This window comes from Nelusetta ayraudi, unplaced genomic scaffold (genome assembly GCF_046127955.1).
Source record: "Nelusetta ayraudi isolate G7.1 ecotype Tasmania unplaced genomic scaffold, CSIRO-AGI_Nayr_v1 ptg000048l, whole genome shotgun sequence".
Classification (NCBI taxonomy): Eukaryota; Metazoa; Chordata; class Actinopteri; order Tetraodontiformes; family Monacanthidae; genus Nelusetta; species Nelusetta ayraudi.
In genome coordinates, this window is record NW_027466098.1 from 12,902,064 (window position 1) to 12,923,542 (window position 21,479).

General features: G+C 48.2%; 1 protein-coding gene across 1 annotated transcript in view; it reads left to right on the plus strand.

Moving 5' to 3' along the window:
* Positions 1-20,637, plus strand: part of nectin3a (nectin cell adhesion molecule 3a) — a 29,026-nt gene extending 8,389 nt beyond the window's left edge. The window contains exons 2-6 of the mRNA XM_076036439.1: positions 4,920-5,267; positions 9,433-9,732; positions 11,192-11,309; positions 13,599-13,750; positions 16,878-20,637. Of these exons, the coding sequence (XP_075892554.1) occupies positions 4,920-5,267; positions 9,433-9,732; positions 11,192-11,309; positions 13,599-13,750; positions 16,878-17,533 (1,574 nt within the window). The 3' untranslated portion in view covers positions 17,534-20,637. The remainder of the gene's footprint in view (positions 1-4,919; positions 5,268-9,432; positions 9,733-11,191; positions 11,310-13,598; positions 13,751-16,877) is intronic.
* Positions 20,638-21,479: the final 842 nt, after the last annotated feature.

Here is a 21,479-nt window from a genome sequence, read left to right on the forward strand (position 1 = left end):
AGTATCCGCATTTTAAAGTTTGGCCGGTGTCCTCGGAGAACCACTGTCCCGGACACTCCCTCCATTGACTGTTGAGGAGTGGTTCGTGTGAGAAAAGGAAACGCAATATAGCTCTATTGTCGTTGCTGTTGTTGTGTTTGAGGCCTTAGCACTGTTAGCGCTCCTGATCATTTGCCCTTGCGGGACTGAAACTGAGTTTACTGATTAAACATCTGTTTGGCAGCGCGATAAACAAACGTGACATGTGAAGTCATGCTATACTAATGATTAACACTGTAGGGCTGCCGATTTTCATGTCTTTCTCATTATGGTGTATATCGTCATTTACTTGTCTTTGGCCGCATTAGACGTATCAGCGTTTGAGAGTGTCAGCAGTTGATTTGTGAGTGATGCAAGTAATCACAACCAATAAAAACTGTGTGCGGGGCATAATAAAATGTGTGTTAAAACGATTGTAACATCAGCTGCCCAAAAATCTATTTAAATTAACCATCATGCATCACTATTTTTTTTTTTTTTTTTTTTTGCTTTTGTGATGTATTATGACGTACGAGCAGCCGTCTGTTTTTCTTAAACCATGTTTTTCTTGTATGTCGCTAATATCTTTGGTCTATCTGTAGCTGCGTTTCCATTACAGTTTTTCGCAAAATAAAAGCGATATTTCTGAAATTTCGACAAAGTGCAATTGCGTTTTGCAGGGGTTTCCATCGAATGGTGCGAAGCGCCTAAGCCGTAATTCTCATATAGTCTTGTCCCACAAGAATTAAGTTTGCTTTTGTTTGTTTGCGTTTGTTTGCTGTCAAGAATGGTTGTTGAGTTTTTCTCTTTGATTACTTGCAAAAAATATTCCGTCTCCTCCTCCGTCCAAACACAACGCAACATTTTCACTTTAAGTGAACTGGTCACGTGACCCGCTTAGGTCGCATCGGGTGACGCGTTTCCATGTTTCCATGACACTTTTGCGACATACCTCTATATGGATACGTCTTAAAAACCACCTCCTTAGAGAGTAAAAACCTTTTAGCGACATTTGAGTGGCTTTTCGAAGTTTAAGCGTTTCATTGCGATATTTAGGTTTTGTGCAATTCTAGGGGTAATGGAAACGCAGCTTGTGTCACCCTCAACGCTCTTTGCTTCTTGCTTCTTGCGCTTGTTCATCCTCACTTTCACTGCAGTCGATCCTGAATGCTGAGCCCTCAGAGTTTCCTCTTGCTTTAGTCCTCGACCACAGTCCCACCGGCACAGATCTCGTGTCTGCATTCTTCTCCTGTGAGGTCTTCAGATCAGCCCCTCGCGAGCGCCATTTGACATTATAATCTATGCGCAGAGTTTGTCTGCATAAACATTACATACAGCCCAGCGCATATATTGCCTCTGAAAGCACTCTGGCCGTCGATGCCGCCCGTTTCACACTGTCGCGGCGTGCAGGCTCAGATGTCAACGATCTCTAGCCAGGAGCGACTCGTCCTGTGCGGATGTCACGGGCCGAGGCGGGGTCAGATCGAAGGAGGTGGAGATTTTGGCTCATCGAGTGGCCGACGTGGAATGTTTTAGCCGGTTACCAGGCAAGGAGGAATGTTTTGATTTACCAATGCTTCTTCTCGCGCAGCTTGTCGCAATTAGTGATGTCAGGAGGGAAAGAAACAAATATGAAGCATTTCTTCAAAGAGCGAGCATAGCCTTCCCATGAGTTCATTCTTTCCTAGAGGTTCTCAGGGAGAGAGGGGGCAAAAGTGCAGTGTATTTCTCTTCGGACGAATTAGGTCTCGCGGACCTCTTCCTGTTCTACGGGACGACTTTCCCACAGAGTTTGGAAGCCAAACCAAAAATAAAAAAAACCCCAACCTCATGTTATCGTTTGTCCTTTAGTATTCTCCACCACAACAGTTTGGCAACAGTGGCAGTGCCAACGTATGGGTCGTGCCTCAGCCCTGCAGCAGTACCTGTGTACTCTATGATACCGTGATGTCGGTGCAGCTTTTCAGAGAACGGGGTTCGCGGTCTTCTCACAGCGAGCCCCGGCTGTGTTCTTCACGCTCTCGGCTGCCGGTGCCAAGTTTCCCCCGCTCTCCTACTGGCTGAAGGTATCCCATGCAGAGGCCATCTGTCTCCCCTCCACTCAGGGTGGAGTCGCCTTCAGCACTTCCCTCCTCCCGTCCACCCTCCCTTTTTCCCGAGTCACTCCCGGTTGCTTACTGTAAAACAAACTGCATAGCGCAGACGGCCTCGTGTTTCTTTGTGTGTTTTGACAGGTCTCGAACTCGACATGCTGAGATCGACAAATTGTGGCGCGCTAGCAGTCGCGGCGGCGGGTCAGGTAGCTGCAGTATGTAGGGCACGGTCGAGTAGAGCGTGGTCTGCCTGTGTCAGTGCAATCCGACGCGTGCCACGCTTCTCGGTTTACTAGCGGGATCACTAATAGTTTTTACGATTTCACGAAGTATTTTATTCACTGTGCGGCCGTCGCGTGTCAGTGTTTATCGCTTTGTACCGTTTTAATGAAAGAATTGGAGACACATAAATAACCGACTCGCTCTTTGAAAGTTGGCAACAAAACAGCTGTTGTGTCGGTTCAAATGGTCCTGGCGTTCGCTAAAACAACACAGGCCCGACCTTGATTGTGCGCCCGCGGGACTCGGACACAATGCAAACACAGGAAGACGCACAATGCAAGCATATCACAGCACTACTCATAGCATTTTAAAGAACCAGGTTCTTATTTATTGTCTTTGTAGTCTTGAGAAAATTGTATTTAGAGCCTATACTGCATTTATGCCGTGTGACAAAGACGGTAGGTTTCCTTTAAGGCTTCAGATTATCCAAGATTGAAAAGAAAAGCTAAACATAGTGAACAAAACTGAACTTGGGCTGAGACGGCCGTAAATAAAACAAACAAACAGGGAAGTCAGAGAATTATAACACGACAATAGGCAACATACATTTAAGACGGTTTAAATAAATACATGACTCTAACAAGCATCTCACACTTTTATTCCTTATTTTGGAGGAGGGAAACTCTCCCTCACTGTGTTTTTGTGTGTGTCTGCGTGTGTAATCACTAAAATTACAGGGGGCAAAACGGAGCTCAGTGAGCCTCTGCCTTCTTTTGGATTTTTTTTCCTCACAAACCAAGATAGCATTACTGTGGGTTACCGCTCACATTCATGCCAAGGACTCAAAATACCGGCCAGTGGACCTTTTTTTTCTGTCTTTTTTTTTTTTTTTTTTTTTTTTAACAAGATTTACTCCATACACATCCGCAACCATGTTCAAAGTAGAGCTTTATGACTCCCAAACATAGCACACTCTCACTCCATCCATGAGGAAAAGATGCACATCTACATCTGCAGTAACTTAAAATGAAATCAAACTTTTTCACAAGGATTATTAAATTCTCTTCAATTTTCTTTGGGCTTTACAATGCTGAACGTGTTAATCAGCAACTCATTTCTATTTAAGCTCACGGCAAAAAACACCACTGTTAGCCACTTTAAAGTCATATTTTTAGTTACATTTTTTTTTTTTTCAAAATACTGTACTTTCTTTTATTTTGCCTCCATGTTGTCTCTCTTTTGTCAACAGTGAATCTCACATTACTCTCAGTGCAGCGTGCAACATTTGCGCCAACTCTCTATAGTGTTATTTTCTACTTTTTTTCCTGGAACCTGAAACTAAAATATTTGCTGTCCTGCGCTTTTTGATCAACTCAAGTTGCTTCCACCTTCTGTTTTCTCCATAAAACGAAATAGTCACCAACCTCTCGGCGTTAACACGATACGTTAGTAATTCATCCAAATATTTTTTGCAGACAGACTGACTCCCGTCAAACTTGGACAATAATCACAGTTCAAGCGGGCAAGAACGCTCGCTCGCACACAATGTTGAGGTTGCCTTTGAAGAGCTTTAAAATTAGCCTAAGAAAATAAGACTTCTGTGTGAAGTACGAGCGTCGTCGGCTCAAGCAACTGTCTAAACAGTTGACTCTCCAATGCTCCTTCTTAAAGCACCAAGGATCTTTTCAGAGGAACAGCTGGTGTGGGTTCACTCCAAACACTTGACCCAACTTTAATATGAAGAGCGAACACAACCAAATATAAACTGCTGAAAGGAAGAGTGACCATGCCGTGGCCAAGTTTTTAGGACTCTGAAGTATCAATCAGGGGGCCAGTAAGTCTTCCAAAAAAAAAAAAATAATAATAATAATACATCAACATGCACAATAATCCAAATGAAATTCTTTCTTTGGCTGCTCACCTTACATCAGTATAAATGACTTATTGGAACAAATGAATTAAAAAAAAAAAAAAAACCCCAGTGGCAGGTTTTAACTCAAATTAAGAACCCCATATAAAAGTGAAAGTAATAAAAATGCTGACTCGCTCTTGTGTTCCATCCCTTTGCACTGGGTTGTTTTTTTCCCCTGCTGGTTTTAAAAAGGTGCTGATGATGATTTGTGACTCTCTTTTTTTTTAACCCCTGAGCAGATGCAGATTAGTGTACCCTATTATTGGTTTTCATGACACGTTGTAGATGATGTTGATAAATGCAGAATGTAAATGCTGTGGCAGCGTGTGAAAAAGCGAATCAGTAGTTAAATCCTCTACTCATTGCCGGTTTGGCGAACGCGCGGAATGCCGTGGCTGCTGCAGCACATGCAGAAGTCGTAAAATGTGTTCTGGTATCCTGGCTTTCACAGTGGTGCAGTAAAAGTGACAGTCGGAGGCGCAGAATCGAGTTATGAATTCTTTTTTTCCCCCCCCAAAATCCTCGATACCAAATGTTATTTTTCTTTCGTCTGTTTCCATCAGGGGTCGCCGCAGCCAATCAGCTGCCTCTTTAATGTGACACGCAGACAGTTACGACACGCTGCTGGTTTTGTATTTGAAAGGCTTTCTCTCTCCCCCCCCCCCGTTCGACAGGTGTGAGCTGCAACCAGCTGCTGGTCCCCGACAAAGTGAACGCCGTGCTGGGCAGGAACATCACGCTGAGCTGCAGGATAGACTTCGGCTCCAACATCACCCTCACGCAGAGCTCCTGGGACCGCCGCCTGCCCTCGGGCACCATCACCTTGGCCGTTTACAACCCCCGGGACGGGATCTACATCCCCCAGGAGTACGCCCGCCGCGTCTCCTTCGTGTCGCCGTCCGCCCGGGACGCCACCATCGTCATCGCCGGAGCCACCTTCGCCGACATCGGGACGTACATCTGCAAAGTGTCGACGTTCCCCCTGGGCATCGACCAGGCGTTGACCACCGTTGATGTACTAGGTGAGGCACAGCGTCCCATTGTCTCTTTCCGCTGCTGCTGCTGCTGTTTTTCCAAGCCGACCGTCGTTCGTGATTAACTGACGTGACCGCTTTAGGTGTTTTTCTTTTTTATTTCCTCGAGGGCAGGGCACCGAGCTTTGCAAATTACTGCCTGGACAAAGACTGCGTAAACATTAATCCCCGTAGGGATGCGCAGCTGTGCAGAAGCCTTCTAATCTTAACCGAGCCAGAAGGGAAGAAGAGATGCTGTCCTGGGCCACTCATTCACCAAACGGCACCAACATATTAACCGTGGCACAAATGCACACTGGAGCTTTCTCTCCCCCCCCCCAAAAAAAAAAAAAAAAAAATCAAACACAAAAACAAGCGGCACACTCCCTTCCCGACGCTCCTCGATGCACGACACAACAAGTTAATTGCAGGGCGCGAGGCTGCGCCGCTCTCGTGACGTCCACTCGCGTTCAACCCGAGTCGCATGAAGGAGTTTTATTTGCGGCGCCCTGGTGCTCGGAGCAGCGGCGAGCAACATCTACTTTCTTTGCGGGAGCGAGGCTCGTCGTTAGTTCCGTTAGTTACCCTAATTACAAATCTACCGCCCCGACGTCTGATTCAACCACATTCGTGGAGTCCTCGTTGGCTTCAGGCTGGAAGACGACAAATCCAGTAGTTTTTTTTTTTGTTTTGTTTTGTTTTTACCCGTAATGTAATCTGCAGAAGTCATCTATATCATTCATCCTCATGTAGCTTATTTTGTGGGTTTGAAAAAAATGAACAGCGATCCTCATTGTCTTTTTATCCAAGAATACTTGAATGTACTCATGCTTATATAGTCTTCTGTCTGAGCTATGGATGCACTGATGCCACTTTTTTACGGTATTACGGTTTTTACAAGTACTTGCTTTTCACTTCTCACTGAGACCAAGTACCCAATAAGGCCGCTACACATTATAGAATTACTTTACATGGATGTTCTGTCATTCGAACAACATTCCTCAGCATGTTTTCCAGAACAGGGTGATATTGCGTATATTTTACGAGTACGAGTAAAGTACTCAACCCAGGTATCGGTACCGATACCCGATGCTGGTATCGGTGCATCCCCAGTCTATGCACATGAAATACGCCCTGTCTCCTGCTCAGTGCACACAAGCTGGTGCTCTAAAGCCCTAAATGGCCGGTTGGGAGAGGCAGCCTGCAGTGTAAGCAGTAGTTTCTCGTCTCCCCTCGGAGAGTGAAGATGGGTCTGATGACTAATAAGTAGTACTTGAAGGGCGGCTGTGACAGCCACCGTGTCTGGGACCTCGGAGTTAACTACACCTCTCCCGTCCGGGCGGTCGCAGGGGTAAAGCTCCTGCAAACACATACATTCGCACCCTCCCACAATACATTCGGAGTTCTGCTTTAAAATGAGGCCGTCGTTATTAGCTGGGTTTACGTTACAGTTTTTCGCAAAATAAAAGCAACATTTTGACAAAGTGAAAGTGCGCTTTGCAAGTGTTTCTCGTCAAATCTCGTCTTGCGGCATTTTACGAGAATTACGTTTGCTTTTGTTTGTTTCTGTTTGTTTGGTTGTTACAAAATGACTGTACTCTAATGAATATGTTCGTGCTATGTTTGGATATTTTTATTTTATTCATGGTATCTTATTTATTCACTTTGTTCATCTCAACTTAATTTTCACTTTGAAAAAGTCCTCAGTTTTGATTCGTGTGAGCTTGAAAACTTATAGGACCTCTTGACTTTGTTTTTCTGTGACCTTAGATGAACTCAGGTAGAATGAAAAAAAATCAAACCTATCCACAAGAGGAACTAGTCTAGAACGACTTCCTAATGATAAACAGGTGCTGTTAGAATTGACTCAGTTTCAAAGGCAACACTCCCGACAACGACGTCTTCTTTTATTTGATCAGCATCATTTGATACTCGACACACTATTGGTCTTGGCCAAAACACCTCGTTCCCTTCTCTTCATCCGGGTGTCTGCAGTCTCTTAAATAACGGAGCCAAGCTTTTCAGAAAAAAAAAAAAAAAAAAAAAAAGTCCAACAGGAACTTTGTTGCGGCACGCGAGCCAAAAAGTCCCGGCCAGTAAGCAACAGGAAGGAACCGGAGGAGGAAAATATGACACATAAAGTCACTGAATTAGAATGACCCTTTGTTTGAAAGCGCTGACAAGTGAATAGAAGGACGTAATGAACTGCAGTTTGTGTTTTTGCGAAAACAAATTGTTCGCTCACCTAAAGTTGGCCAGGTTGGCTTCGCTGTTGCTGCAGATCATTTCCTGCCTTTTTGCACTTATGTTCATATTTATCTTTATCCTCCAGGCCTGTACTGCGTTTTTTTTTTGTTTTGTTTTTAAAGTCGCTCCATCATTTGGCAGTTGGTTCAGCAGTTCTTGTTTAGGCTCAGTCGTTCATTTGAAAAATGATCTCCAGAGAGACGCTGGAAGTGGCCTGGAAAGGCACGCAACACTGAACGCGTGATTCTTTCTGCAGCGAAGGAGCTCTGGCGAATGACACAGTATTTCCCCCACTTTATCTAAAGCATATCAGAGAAAATTATATTTTGCCTGCGCGGTGGCGACCGTCTAATTATCATACTGGAGGTTGAGGCTATCGATCTTCGCTGCTCTGCCGTGTTTCAGCGTGTTAATCACTGCGATCCCGAGCTCCATATTTCAGCAATCGCGTCGGAGACCTCGGACAAATTACGGCTGTTGACTTTTTTTTTTTTTTTTTTTTCTTAGAGCCACTGCGGCAGCGAGTTGTACTCTTTCTAGTGGCTCCCGCTCTGACGTCCGTGGCTCCCTCTGCACATGTGGCTGAGGGTTGGAGGGGTGTGGGGGGGCCGTGGGCGGGGAAATCCTTTATGCAAGCCACTTTTGTGAAAGGAAATCATTACCCGTTCCACTAAAGCCTTTCCACTCCTCTCATCTCTCCACCTCCACCCCCCCCCCCCCACTCCCCTCCCTTCCTGACAGCGCTCCAAATTAACACGTCTCTCTGATTTAGTTATTCTGAGGCCGTAGCCAAGCCCCCCCACCCCCCTACCCAACCCAACCCCAACCAGCCGCTAACAAAGCTGCTACTCTTTTACCGTCCGAGGTTTTGCGGGGAGGGGCCCCGAGGAAAGTGAGCGAAGAATGCAGGAGGTGCAGCCGCTGCAGGAGACGCCGGGTTTTATTTTTGGAAAAGGAGAGAAAAAAAAATAAAGAGGAGGGTGCCGAGAGTTATTTGGTTGTGTTTTGGGAGGGCCGGGCCGGCCGGGTGGGTGGCAGATGTCTTTGGAAGGTGACGGCCTCGTGTTGCGGGTCGGGATGATGTGTGCCCGCACGTGCTGCCTGTAAAACTGTCGCCGTTGCAGTAAGTGGAACAGCTGTCGGTGTTGTTTTAAGAGCCTGCAGACGGCGGGACGGAGGACGCGCAGCACCAGGGAGGCCAGCAGAATCAGGACGCAGAAGGAGCTCCGGTGGTGGGCGGGCGGGCGGCCGTGCGTGAAACTTTACCCGCGAGCTCACGCGGCCAGCTGATGCCGTTTCCCAGCTTTGTGCGCAACCTTCGTCTTGGATCTCGGACGGTTTGCGACGCCGGGCCAAAATAAATGCATGATCTGCTCCATTCAAGCCCGTCTCGCATTATTTATTTAAGCCTTTGTTGAAATAAAAAGGAGGGAAAAAAAAAACCCCAGATGTGTCTGAAAAATCCCTGCGTCTTTCTTTTACTGTAAGTCAGTGTAACGTTGCAGCAGCTGCACGTTGCCTGGGAGTGTTCAGTTACTCAACATCTCATCTTCCTGAGCAACATGAAAACAAATCGAGTGTTTTGCGGTTCGGGGGCCTGCTGGACTTTGTTGTTTTAAGGAGTTCTCCCTTGAGATCGGCGACTGATGAGCAGAGTCTTGCAGTCGGGGAAGTTTCATCAAGGAAGACAATTTGTCAAAGAAACTTCTGACTAACTGGAATGCCCGTGCGATGGACTGCGGTTTATCAATGTTTAATGTGCTAATGTCAAAGGGAAGAAGCCGGCCTGGTCAAGCGTGCGAGAGCCACTTCCTCTTGTCCGTGCACTATGTGAAAGCATTATTTATTTATGTCCATGCACAAAAGATCAATATTCATTTTGTAATCTTTCTCCTTGTTATCTCTTCCTCCTCCTCCTCCTCCTCAGTGGAGCCGAAGGTCTACGTGTCCGCGGGCCCCACCGCCCTGCTGGACGGCGCCAACGAGTCGCTGGTGGCCACCTGCATCGCCGAGCGAGGCCGCCCCGCCGCCGAGGTCTTCTGGGATTCGGAGCTGTACGGCCGCAGCGAGAAGCAGAGCCACGAGGAGGCCAACGGCACCAGCACCACGCACGTGCGCTACCTGTGGCAGCCGCAGAGCTACGCCCAGGGCAAGAAGCTCACCTGCGTGGTGCGCCACCCGGCCCTGCAGACCGAGTTTCGCATCCCGTACACGTTGAACATTCAGTGTGAGTCTCCGCTCGGCTCGGCCGTCGCCCCCCCCCCCCCGCTCCCACCCACAGGTGGCAGAATGTTGCGGTTCAGTTTCATCGCTGTTGCACTGATCAGATTGAAGGCAACTGTATTTTCTTTTGCCACTAATTGTTTTTGCAGGTGCTGAAAAGGCTTTTTCTTCTCACCTTTTAACCCTCCCCGGGCTCACACTGCTACTGCTGCTTTGTTAGCGTTGGAACACAGTTGTTAGAATATCTGCCAGCTGAAGTCTTAAAGCACAAGATAAACTGTGTCGAGACTTGTGCACATTGTGCTTTGATTCTAGTGAGAATGCACTTGTTCTGAATTTTGGAATTAGATGTTTGCTCAAAGTTTCGTTTGCAAGATGTCGAACAAAGTTCACTCTCTTCAAAGTGCAATGATGAAAAGTCATAAGCAAGCTTATATGTTCGGAGGTAATAATTATCATGGCTCTAACTGTGCATTTGTAATCGGAGCGGTGCACCTAGCCGATGAAACCCTGTGCTAATAGCATGATTTATGCATAGCTTACTCACTGGCTCTCCCTATTTGCCCGTAAAGGAGCCCTTTAAAGAGTCATCCTAACGTTAATACCATTGATGCGCGTTCCATGCCTGAGCGGCATTAGGATTTGGTTTGTGTTTGGACCGTGAGCGTGGGCTAATGAAGGCGTCTTATGAATTATTGATCAGGTTTTAGCAGCAAGCGCTGGTGGGAGGACGCAGCCGGGGGCAGTGGACGGAGACACGGACAAATCAGGGTTAATACAGCAAGAAAGTGACTCTCCGCCTCAATAAATCATGTCAGATGCGCGCAGGCAGGGGATTTTAAGTGCAAAAGAAGCACAATTTTTGCCGCGCGAAAGGGGTCAGCGGACGCGGTCAGCGAAGGCGTCTTCCCGCGTCGCTGTAATGAGTTCCTCATTTGTCCTCAGGAGAAATCAAAATGAAAAATTGGATATCCAAGGCTGGTGTTTGTCGTGTTTTATTACATGTCGCATGAGCCGGGCTTCATTTGGCCGACCTCTTGCCTTCTTTTGTTTTTCGTCTCTTGTCAAGGTGAAGCCGGGAGTTTATTATTAGCTGCGGCACGTCTGTCTGTCATTTTCTGACTTGCCACCAAAACCGAGGTCATTTGTTTGCTCACTTGCCTCCGTTTGCCGGCAGATGCCGCATCCCGCCGCTCTCCCGCGCAGCCTTTGTTTTTCTCATCACTCGTGACTGTACTTATAATGCACGCTTTTGTTCCTTCTGGAAAAAAAAAAGAAGAAAATAAGAAAAGCTCATTTGTCACCAGGCTACCGGGATCACAGCGGCTGATTGTTGGGGTCTAGACTTGAAATGAAAATAAAACCTATTTCCAATTTATTGGAAATTCATCCAAAAAAAATAGATGTTAAAGTTGTAAATAATGCAGCGCTTTAACTTGATTTTTGTGTTTTTTTTCTTGCAGTTGCACCTGTGGTGTCAATAGTGGGAAACGACAAAAACTGGCACGTGGGTCAGGAGAATGTCAAGTTCATCTGCGGCGCCAAAGCCAACCCCTCTGCACACCTTTTCACGTGGATCAGGTCAGTATTCACAGCACTGTCACCCTGAAAAGAAACCCTCAGGCCTGACCTCGACACCCCTGCAGCTGGAAACACAGCGTTTTAATGCCGGAGGTGTGGAAAGTTTGGATTTATCCTCGACGTTATGAGTGAGCGGCAAACGCCGTGGCCGCTCGCTAAAACAAACAGGAGGGGTGGGGGGGCTGCGTCAGAACGCTGCGTTGGTGCCGTCTTAATGTTGGAACATAAATCCCCTCGCCGTATTAAAGTAGGGGGGGGGGGAGAGAGAGAAAAAAACCCAAGCACTGGAAATAAATGGTTGCACATTTTCCTCAGAAAACGAGGCGTTTATGTGTGGTAAGCCATGCTAGGGTTGGACTAAGAGAAACGATTGCAATAAGGTTAATGATGCTTTTACGGCAGCCTGTAATTTTTATATTTGGAAGCAGGCTTAATATTTTAGAAGAAGAGAAAAGGGGAGTTCAATCCATTCTTGCATCGCCACTTGAACTCCTTTCACATTGTCAGATAAAACTTAAACTTTAATTGTAATTCGAGATATAATTTAGTGATGTCCTGCATCCTGCTGCACGAATACACACTTTATTTCTTCTTCTTCTTTTTTTTTTGGCAAATACAGCAACAGTTTAGTTTTGCCGTGCATTCGCATTGGCCGCCACATTCCGGCCCGTATTCTGCAGCAGCTCTCTTTGTCCCGCGTTCATGGGACATAACTCTGCCTTTTGCTGATGCCACCAGTGTCAGAGTTGTTGGAGATACACTTTGCTGAATCTCCAAATCGACCAACATTAATTACACGACGTAATCATAATCCATATCATTACTTTAAGCCAGTAAAACACCCTGTTCTTTTCAAGACGGGAGAAGAAATGGCTCAAAAAATGCGTTCAAGTAAATTACGCCTCCCTCAGTTAGATAGGCTATAATGAAACACAATTTAACATTGGTATTTAGCTCCTGCGGCTGCAGCAGAGGCATTTTGGTTACACTTAAAATGTTGCTCAAACTGGCTGGAGACATTTTTTATGCCTTTCTTTCATCACCGGGCACAAAATTAAACAGGGAATTGAGAGCTAAATTTTGATCCAGACAGACTGGCAGACTGACTGCTTTTCTTTTTTGTTGTTGTTTTGTTTTGTTTTTTTTACCGTTGGTTAGATTGATGACGAAATTTACAGTTGATTAAATGACACGGCGAGTCTGCTGCTGTTTGATTCTCCTGGACGTTTATTACAACGTGTCTGCTTGTTTATCAAACTGAAACAATTAAAAGAAGGTGCTCGTCCTTTAAAAGACCACACCCACCGCCACCACCTGTGATCACTGGTGGAACTTGGGTGACTCGGGGCCAATGTCTCGGACCCGGATTGGACAAACACAGGTTAAGTGCCGTTTCGCGGAGGAGTCGCTCTATAAATTGCCTCAGACAGCGCGGACACTGGAGCTGTCAAACGCCCTGCTGCCCCTCAACGGGACTCGCTGCTATAAATAAAAGATTCCAAATGGTTCATGCATCAGAGCCGCCACTGGTCCTTTGGCAGCTCTTTGTCTCCTCACTTTGGCAACAGGAAGTGGTTTCGTTTAGCGCGGCACTTCTCGCAAGGTCAAGACAGACGCGCTCTTCCCTCTCTACCAATATGGTGTGTACCCCCATCGTTAGAGGACAAGTGCGCTCGATGCGGAAACCTTTTGTTGTGTTCTTTAAAAAAAAAAGTTGTGGTAGTTTGGTGTGTAGTAAAAAATTTAAGTTAGCGGCTGCGTTCAGACTGCAGGCGAATCTGATTCAAATCAGATTCCGTCTCAAATCAGATTCTTAGGGCTGACTGTTCACACTGTTTTTAGCAAGTGTCCAAATGGGATCTGGCTCTGTTCAGACTGGGCCAGACTTCTTCTGTCTGCTCCATTACGTCACAGCTCTGCACCTCCAATGGCGTTCTCTGGTCTGGTGCATTTGGTCTTGCGTCGCGTTGAGTGACGTCACGGACTGTCAAAACCCAGTGGTGTGTTTGAAGCTGTTCACACTGAGACGCATCTGTCCAAATGCGACTTGAAACTACCTGCTGAAAGTGGTTTCAATACGTTTTGCGCAAAAATCAGATTTCATGCGATGTGACTGCTGACAAAAGAGCCATCCAGTTTCAATCTGGATGGGCTAAAAATCTGATTTTGCCTGGCAGTGTGAACGCAGCTAAAGTCACCTCCATAAAAAAAAAAAAGGATTTCTTTTTTATAATAAAGATCTGAATATTTCTGCGTACACTTTTAACACACGGTTTGTTTTTTGCGCAGGTTGGACGGATCGATGCCCGAAGGTGTGGAGATCTCCAACAACACCTTCACCTTCAACCGGCCCCTGGAGCGCAACGACTCGGGCGTCTACCGCTGCGAGGTGTTGAACGACATCGGTCTCCGCAGTCAAGACGTCAACCTCTGGGTCCAAGGTGCGTTGATGCCTCCGCTCCGCTTCGTCACATACAACAAGTGCTCCTTTTAAACTAAGTAAATATCGCTTGGCATCCGAGGTTAAAAGCAATCGATAGAATCCGTTCCCCATTCATCGCCCTAAGCGGCCCTAAGCCTCAAAACAAATGCCCGCGACCGGATCCACTTTCACACATTCCTGGCAAAGCGGCAGTACAAAGTGCAGATTAAGAGCACTGAGCACTTTTGCTGTTGTGGTTTTGGCAACATTAGATTTCATAGATAAGGAAGTGGGTGCGTACCCTTGCTTGTTCCACAATGCATACACCCATGTAGACCTTTGCTTTGGTTTTCTTGCAGGGGGGTGGGGGGGGGGGGGGGAGGTTCACGGTGGGTCGTGGCTGTGCAGTATACATGCATTTCCTGCAGTTTGATCCTAAACATTTGATTGTTCCCAAAGGGTTTTGTCTGGATGAATTACAGTTAAACGCTGCCCAGATTCAAACCCGATTAGCCTGAGATGGGAATTCCCTGAATTAGTGGGGTTTCCCTGCTCCCGAGTGGGTTAAACGCCGACTGCTTAGCAGCGTAAAGCCTCCTCAGGCAGAACTGGAACAGGTTTGAAAGCGTCCTCTGCCTGTCTACAAGTTTATTATTGTAAAGCCAGGGCGTGGCTCCCTGGGAGCTGAGCATCGCTTCTTTTTTTCACTTCTTCTTTCCCCTCTCATCCCGTTCCAAACAAAGCAACAGCGGCTTTAAAGAGATGTTGTATTTCTCACTGTCGAGCGGCAAAGAGTCAGAGAAGCCCCCCCCTGCCTTTACCCCACCCAAAGGAAAAAAAAAAAAAAATGCCTGTCAAGATGCATCTGCGTTAAAAAAAAAAAAAAAAAAGAAAGAAAAGAAAAAGGCCCCCATTTGGACTTGTGCTGCAAATGAAAGCACAGCTGACATCCTGTGCTGGACGGACCTGCACCGGGCAATTATCTTGCCCAGCTTGTCAGATACCGAGACTTTGGGCACGCGGCGTCTCACTTCCTCCCTGTGGAAATCGTCCGGTCGAGCTCGGCTAGACCCCCCACCACCGCCTCCGCGCCTGCTTGGCGGAGCTGCTTCATCCTCGCCCCCACCCCCCTCTTCCCCGGGCAGCCCTGTGGTTTTTGGCAGCTCCTCGCGTGCGCGATCGCCTACGTGGCTGCAGATGTTGGTAACCCGTGCGAGGTTAAAGTGTGGCGCTGCAGGGGTGCGACACACGACCGACCAGAGGAAGGCAGATGCCAGCGCATCAGTTTGCTGACATTGATCCGTCTTCATTGTCCTCTCTCGGGCCTTTACCTTCAACCGCGATGTAGAGCCGCGGATAATGAGGCTGCGGATCCATTCCGCCAATCAGTGGAATTTGTTCTACGCTGGCACGCCACCGGAGCGTTTCCTGAATCCTTTGACTCCTCTGACACGCATCCGCCTGGTGAAGAGCCCGCGAGGAGCATTTGAGGAAAGCTTGGAAAGTGATTGGACAAACCATCTGTTTGTCACATTGGAAAGGACTGGTTACAGTTGTAGCCCGGTCGCTACAGCTAAAGGCTTCCAATTGGTGAATGATGTGACATAATCCACGTGTCCCCACCCCAGTGGTTGGCTGCCGTGCACCACCACACTAGCTGCAGTTCCATTACCCCTGGAATTGCTCAAATCGTAAATATCACAATAAAAAAAAAGTTAATGGAAACACCTAAACTTTGAAAAACCGCTCAGATACGGCTAAAAGGTCTTTACGCTCTCATGAGGTGGTTTTCCAGGCGTATCGATACAGAGGTGTATCGCGCAAGTGTCATGAAAACACTTTCGCAGTTACAGATCTTGCAGGACGAGAATTTACGAGAATTCCGGCTTATATTCAATGGAAACGCCTGCAAATCGCAATTGTACTTTGTCTAAAGTTTCGAAATATCGCTTCTATTTTGCGAAAAAACTGTACTGGAAACGCAGCTACTGTTTCATGGCACTATTGCCAAAACCAGTCCAAAGGGACGAAACACTGTTGTCTACAGAGAAAAGCCTTCATTGTTGTTTTGATGCTTTGAGACATACTATTTAAAAAAAAAAAAAAAAAAAAAAACTGCCGCTATAGCCGCATCCACGGTAAACTGTGGATCACTGTTTAGAATTTGCAGTAGCTTCTTCTTTTAGTCTCTGGTATTTTTTCCAGATCACTCTTTGCTTTTTTGGGCCATCTTGGATGGGCGCCTTCTTGCTGACGCTGACGATGAAATCTTAAGACTAAAAACGCTGTCTGTTGAAAGTTGGCAAGGCGAAGAATGCAAGAATCCACGGTGCCAAGCGAGAATAAATTTGCTTTCGGTCGCTGCTGCCCAAAACGGCTTAAAGACGCAGCTGCTCCCGTTAGCGGGACTTGAACGTCGCCTCCGCCGTCAAGACGGCCCCTCGATGTGTCTGAGCAGGAATCGACCGGCGGTGTCGGGCTCCTCCGAGCTGCCGGAGCCCAGAGGTCAAAACGGAGACGCTTATCCTGAGCGTAGTGATAGCTCGGCGCTGCCCCTCCCCCTCCCCTGCCTCCAACCCTGGCAGGCTCCTGCCACCGGAGAACAAATCAGATGCAGGAAACTGGAATCGATCACGCAGCGTTTCATCTTCTCACATGACTCGGCCACACCGGGGGGTTCGGAGGGAGGAGCCGGTCACGCTCACTCAGACGCTCGCGGTGCACGTCTTCTGTCGCTCGATCGCTCTTTGTCTTCTCTCTCGCTCTCTCTCTCTCTCTCTCCTCTCTCTCTCTCTCTCTCTGTCTTTCTTACACACACACTCACACACACACACACATACACTTTGAGTTCCAGTGTGGAACCTGTTTCTGGTCCTTTCCCTCTTTTCTCGCTCCACTGCAAAACTTTCAGCGCTGCATCCGGAGAGGAATGTCTGCGCTGCAGCGCCGCAGTGTTGTAACAAATGAATCGAAACACCATTCACACTCGGCCCCCAGTCAGTCAGTCAGTCAGTCAGTCAGTCAGTCACTGCAGGACGTAAACTCCAGTCTCCTTCCTTTTTACGGCCCTCAGCCCGTCTCTCTCCCTTCTTTCCTCCCCCCCCCCGCTTAAAAGTTTTCCATCATATTTTTTTGTCGCCCCGCAGATCCTCCCCCGACCACGTCGGCGCCCAGCACCACGCCGCCGCCCGTCCACGGCACGTCGCGCGCCGGCACCGCCGCCGACCAGAGGAAGTCGCTCTTCACCTCGCCGACTCTGGCCTCCCTGCCCGAGAGCAGCCTGGGCACCATCGTGGGCGGCGCCGTGGGCGGCGTCCTCTTCCTGGCGCTGCTGCTCATCCTGGGCGGTGCCTGCTTCATGCGCAAGCGCCGGACCTTCCGGGGCGACTACTACACCAAGCAGTACCTGGGGCCCTCCGACATGCAGAAGGAGTCGCAGCTGGACGTGCTGCAGCCCCACGAGCTGCAGGAGGTGTACGGCGACAAGACCAGCAAGGGCAGCCAGGACCTGAAGCCCAAGCTGGGCGGCGACATCATCTACCCGGACTACACGCCCGAGCGCAAGGACCGGGACGACTGGGCCGACCGGGGCGACCCGCACGCGGGCCTCAAAGAGGGAAACTACTACCCCGACCACTACAACACGCAGAACATGCACCCCTGCGGGCCCCCCGTGCACAGCCCCATGGTGAACAACGGCTCCCCCTACCTGCCGGAGGACTGCTACGACAACGGTACGGACAGCGACTACGTGTCCCACCTGGACGGGTCCGTGATCTCGCGCAGGGAGTGGTACGTCTGAGGGGCCGGCGCGGACCCCCGCCCACCACCCATCCCCCGCCCCAAATCAACCCACCCGGCCACCGGCGGCGGTAGTTTACGGAGCGGACGGATCCGACCGTCACCAAGGGTCGATTCAGCTCGAGGACGAAATACGGTTTCCTCGCTCAGCTTCTGCAATTGAGCATGTCCGAAACAACACTGCTCTGCCTTTGATTGTAACCACTTTAACCTTAAGGACACGAAACGTGGGTCACACTTTTTGGTTTTTTGGGGATTTTTTTTTTTGTTTGTAGCGTTTCAGGAAGCTACAACCGAGCTGGAATGCCTTTGTGACGCTGCCCAGCTGTCGTGGACAAGGTTTTCACTTTTGCGCTCACACCCGTCTAGCACAGTTCAGAGGCCGGGCCAGCCGGGCCCGCCGGGCGTCGGGACTCGCTCGCTGTGACTCTTGTATTTAAAACCTGGGAGTGGACGAACTCCGCCGCTCCCGTCAGAACCTCGCAAACATCTGGGGCATTTTTTTTTTCAAAAAAAGAGAGAAGAGAAAAAACTTTCTGTTGTTTGCTCGCGACGTTAACATGACGTACATGTGAAATGTGATCCCATTGCTGCCAATCAATACTTACAGCGCAGTTCCATCGCATGATGAATTGTCGAGGCAAACCGTGTCGGGAGGGTAAAGGGAAAAGTTTTTCAATCACGCAATGAAAAGGGAGAATCACACAGGCCGAGGGACATACAAAGCATTTGCACAATAACGGACACACTTCCTTTTTATTAAACCCTGCGAGGCTGAGGACGCTGTTCGCTAAATGCAGAGGCCATCACTTTAAGTACAAAGTCTCATTTCATTTTTCCCTGAATGGAACTGCTTTTGATATCCGCTTTAGTTTCTCGTACTTATTTATTTTGCAGGCGTCTCTGTTCCCAACGTTGTTGCTACTAAGATTTCAGCGCCGACCCATTGGCACTGCCACTGTGTCGTTGTGTTGTACAGCAAAACTCCAGCAGCGTTCGCACGCAGCGTTCGCACGCACCGCAGCGACGCTTCCTCCCAGTTCCGAGGTTTTGGGGACGTTTCGCAAAAGAAAGTGAAACAAAAAAAAAGATGCCACACAAAAACAAAAAAAATGCCAATGTGACCGTCTCGCACTGACGACGGTCTCAACAGTGTTGACAACAGAATAACCTGCCAGTAGAAAATACGGGGGATATTAAAAAGTTCCTCGGCGTCTGCGTATTAAACAGCAGATTCAGAATAAAGAAGAAAAAAAAAAACCCATTGCTGGCTGCAGAGGGAGATTAACTGGAGGATTCTAACTATAACCAGCAGTCTGTTATTGCTGTTCGGATGTGTTAATCTAGTCACTTTCCTGCAGTGGGAGAAAACCCGACTCTGTTATTATTGCACATCAAAGGGGAGCCAAGCGGGCCTCGGCCTTCTTCACGTCGCCATGATAACAGGCTGCGCCGCTGCTCTTTCCATTTACCCTCCTCTGATTTCAGTCTGCGCACCCAACACTAATCGCTCATTATAGTTTTTTTTTTCTTTTTGAAATTTCAAACATAGGATCAAAGAAATGTGTTTCATAAGGACCAGATGTGAGTAACGCAGCTGCCATCCTCTGACATTATGTGGCTCCTCCAACCGCCGATGGTTTTAAGGCACCGCCGCCGCCTCCGCCGAGAACACGTCGGTAAATAAAGCGGGATACCGGTTGGGGGGGGGGGATGGCAGAGCGTTAATAAATCCGTCTTTCGCCGCTGCGCGTTTGAAGTGCGACGGGACGGAGGCCTCGCGCGGTGTGGCACCGACACAGAGAGAGAGAGAGAGAGGTCCTGGCTCCTCCGAGGATCTCTGCAGCCCCAGTGGAAAGTCGACGAAACTCAATCCGCGAGTCAGTTTGGCGGAAAATGAAGAATAAGAAGAAAAAAAGAAATGTGTTTGAGAACCGTCAAGCTGAGCCGTCTGCGGAGAGAGAGACCACCCCCCCCCCGACGTAATTTTCCTACAAACAACAAAACTCGGTGACGTGAAGGTTCGAAACGGCCGAGCGGGACGTCCGTGATCTCATCGCTTGCGCCTCGATTTGACCTTCCACTTTTCCACGTAGCCCTCCCTTACCCCCCCCCCCCTTCGGTTCCCCTGGTAACCGGCGCAGAGCCTCGCACCAAAGGAAAACACACTTTACATCCCTGTGTACTCGGTCAGAGAGTTTGTTGCTGGAGGAAAGCGGAAACCCAGAATCGGCGCTCGTCCGTTATCCGAGCTTCGTTTCTCTCCTGTTGTGAGGTTTCTAATATAAAACGACTGCCCCCCCACCACCACCACCACCACCACACACACACACACACACACACACACTCTCTGCTTTCCCAGGCCGAGGCTCCCGCTCCAAGGTTTGGATGTCTGAGAATAAACTACTTTAATCTCGCTCTCGTCGCATGCACGCTGCCAGCCGCCACACAAATACACACACACACACACACACACACACACACACACACACACACACACACACACACACACACACACACATCTGCCGCTGCGGCCCCACGTTCAAGAGAGATCGGCCCTTGGTGTGTGTGTGTGTGTGTATGTGTGTGTGTTCCCAGACTTGTGGGCTTTCTAATTAAATTTTTCGCGGTCTTTTTCCCTCCCTTTCACTCGGCGACTCAAGCGCTGCAACTGTAGGTGATTTATGGTTTAAAAAAAAAAGGCCATCAGCTCGCACTCAGTTTTTCAGAGGGTTGATGTGCGGCGGAGGCGGTTCGGCAGTGGCAAGCGAGAAAGTTGATTCCCACAAGATTGAAAGTTTGAAAGTTCTTCCCCATGTTGGGTGCCGGTTCTCCTCCAGGTATGGCGGCTCCTCCCCCCCCCCATCGTTGGAGTGCGAGTTGGGAGTGCACGTGCCTGCGCACACTCCCCTCGGCTCAGAGACAGCTGGGATAACCTCCAGCGACCCTCCCCGTGACCTCTGAGTGCAGGATAAGCGCTGGTGGTGGAGGAGGAGGGACAGAAAGAGAGAGAGATCTCTGGCTGTCAACATGCTCGTTCGGTAACTGCTGTCTCCGCTCCTGAAACAGTACATGTGTTGTTTTGTTTTTTGTTCTCCTCTGAAGGCTGTGTTGACAAAAGTTTAAAAAAAAAAATGTATTAAAAAAAAAAAAATGACTGTTCTGATTTAAGTTTTGTCTGTAAAGTTCGTCTCAGAAACTCGGTGGCTTGTAAATTAAGTTATTCGCCGACGTCGCGGCGGATTGTTTCTCATCACCGGTGTTCATACACGTGTACATAGTGCTTCCAGATTAGCGTAGGCTTGGTTTAGCGGTTTGAGCTTTGTCCTGGACCCCCCCGCCCCCTGAACCCGACCCCTCCCCCGACCACCACTGAAGTCGGTGCCTTAGACGGGCAGCGCAACGCACAGAAACTTTTGAGATGCGACGATGATCCAGAGCGTTAATATAAAAATAAAAAAAAGACACTGTCCACTACCACGTCTTCCGTCGCAATATTTATGAGTGGCCGTCGGTCCAAAGGTTTGAGAGAAGACAAAAGGTTGATCGTCATGCCTTATACTCTTTGAAAAGACACATGTAACACTTCAGTTACGGAGAGAAACAAAGCAGAAACCCTTGTAAGGAGGAGCTTCATTTGGGAAATTGAGGCGAGCCTGGTTCCTAGGAAATATTGTTGTGTAAATATGCAGGCTTTTTTATTGTTATTATTATTATTATTATTATTGTTATTATTATTATTGAAGAATCTTATTTTTTTGTATGAGGTCTGTAACTTTCACAGAGTATTAGTTTGACTTACAAGTGTTACAGGGAGCCGTAGTTTGCCGCTGTTCGCGCTGCATTTTCTATTTGTTCTGGGGAGTTTCTGACCAATTATTTTCTATTTGTACGTACGTCTGTCTCGGAATGATTGATGTCTCGCAGGAATCGGAGATTGAAAGTGC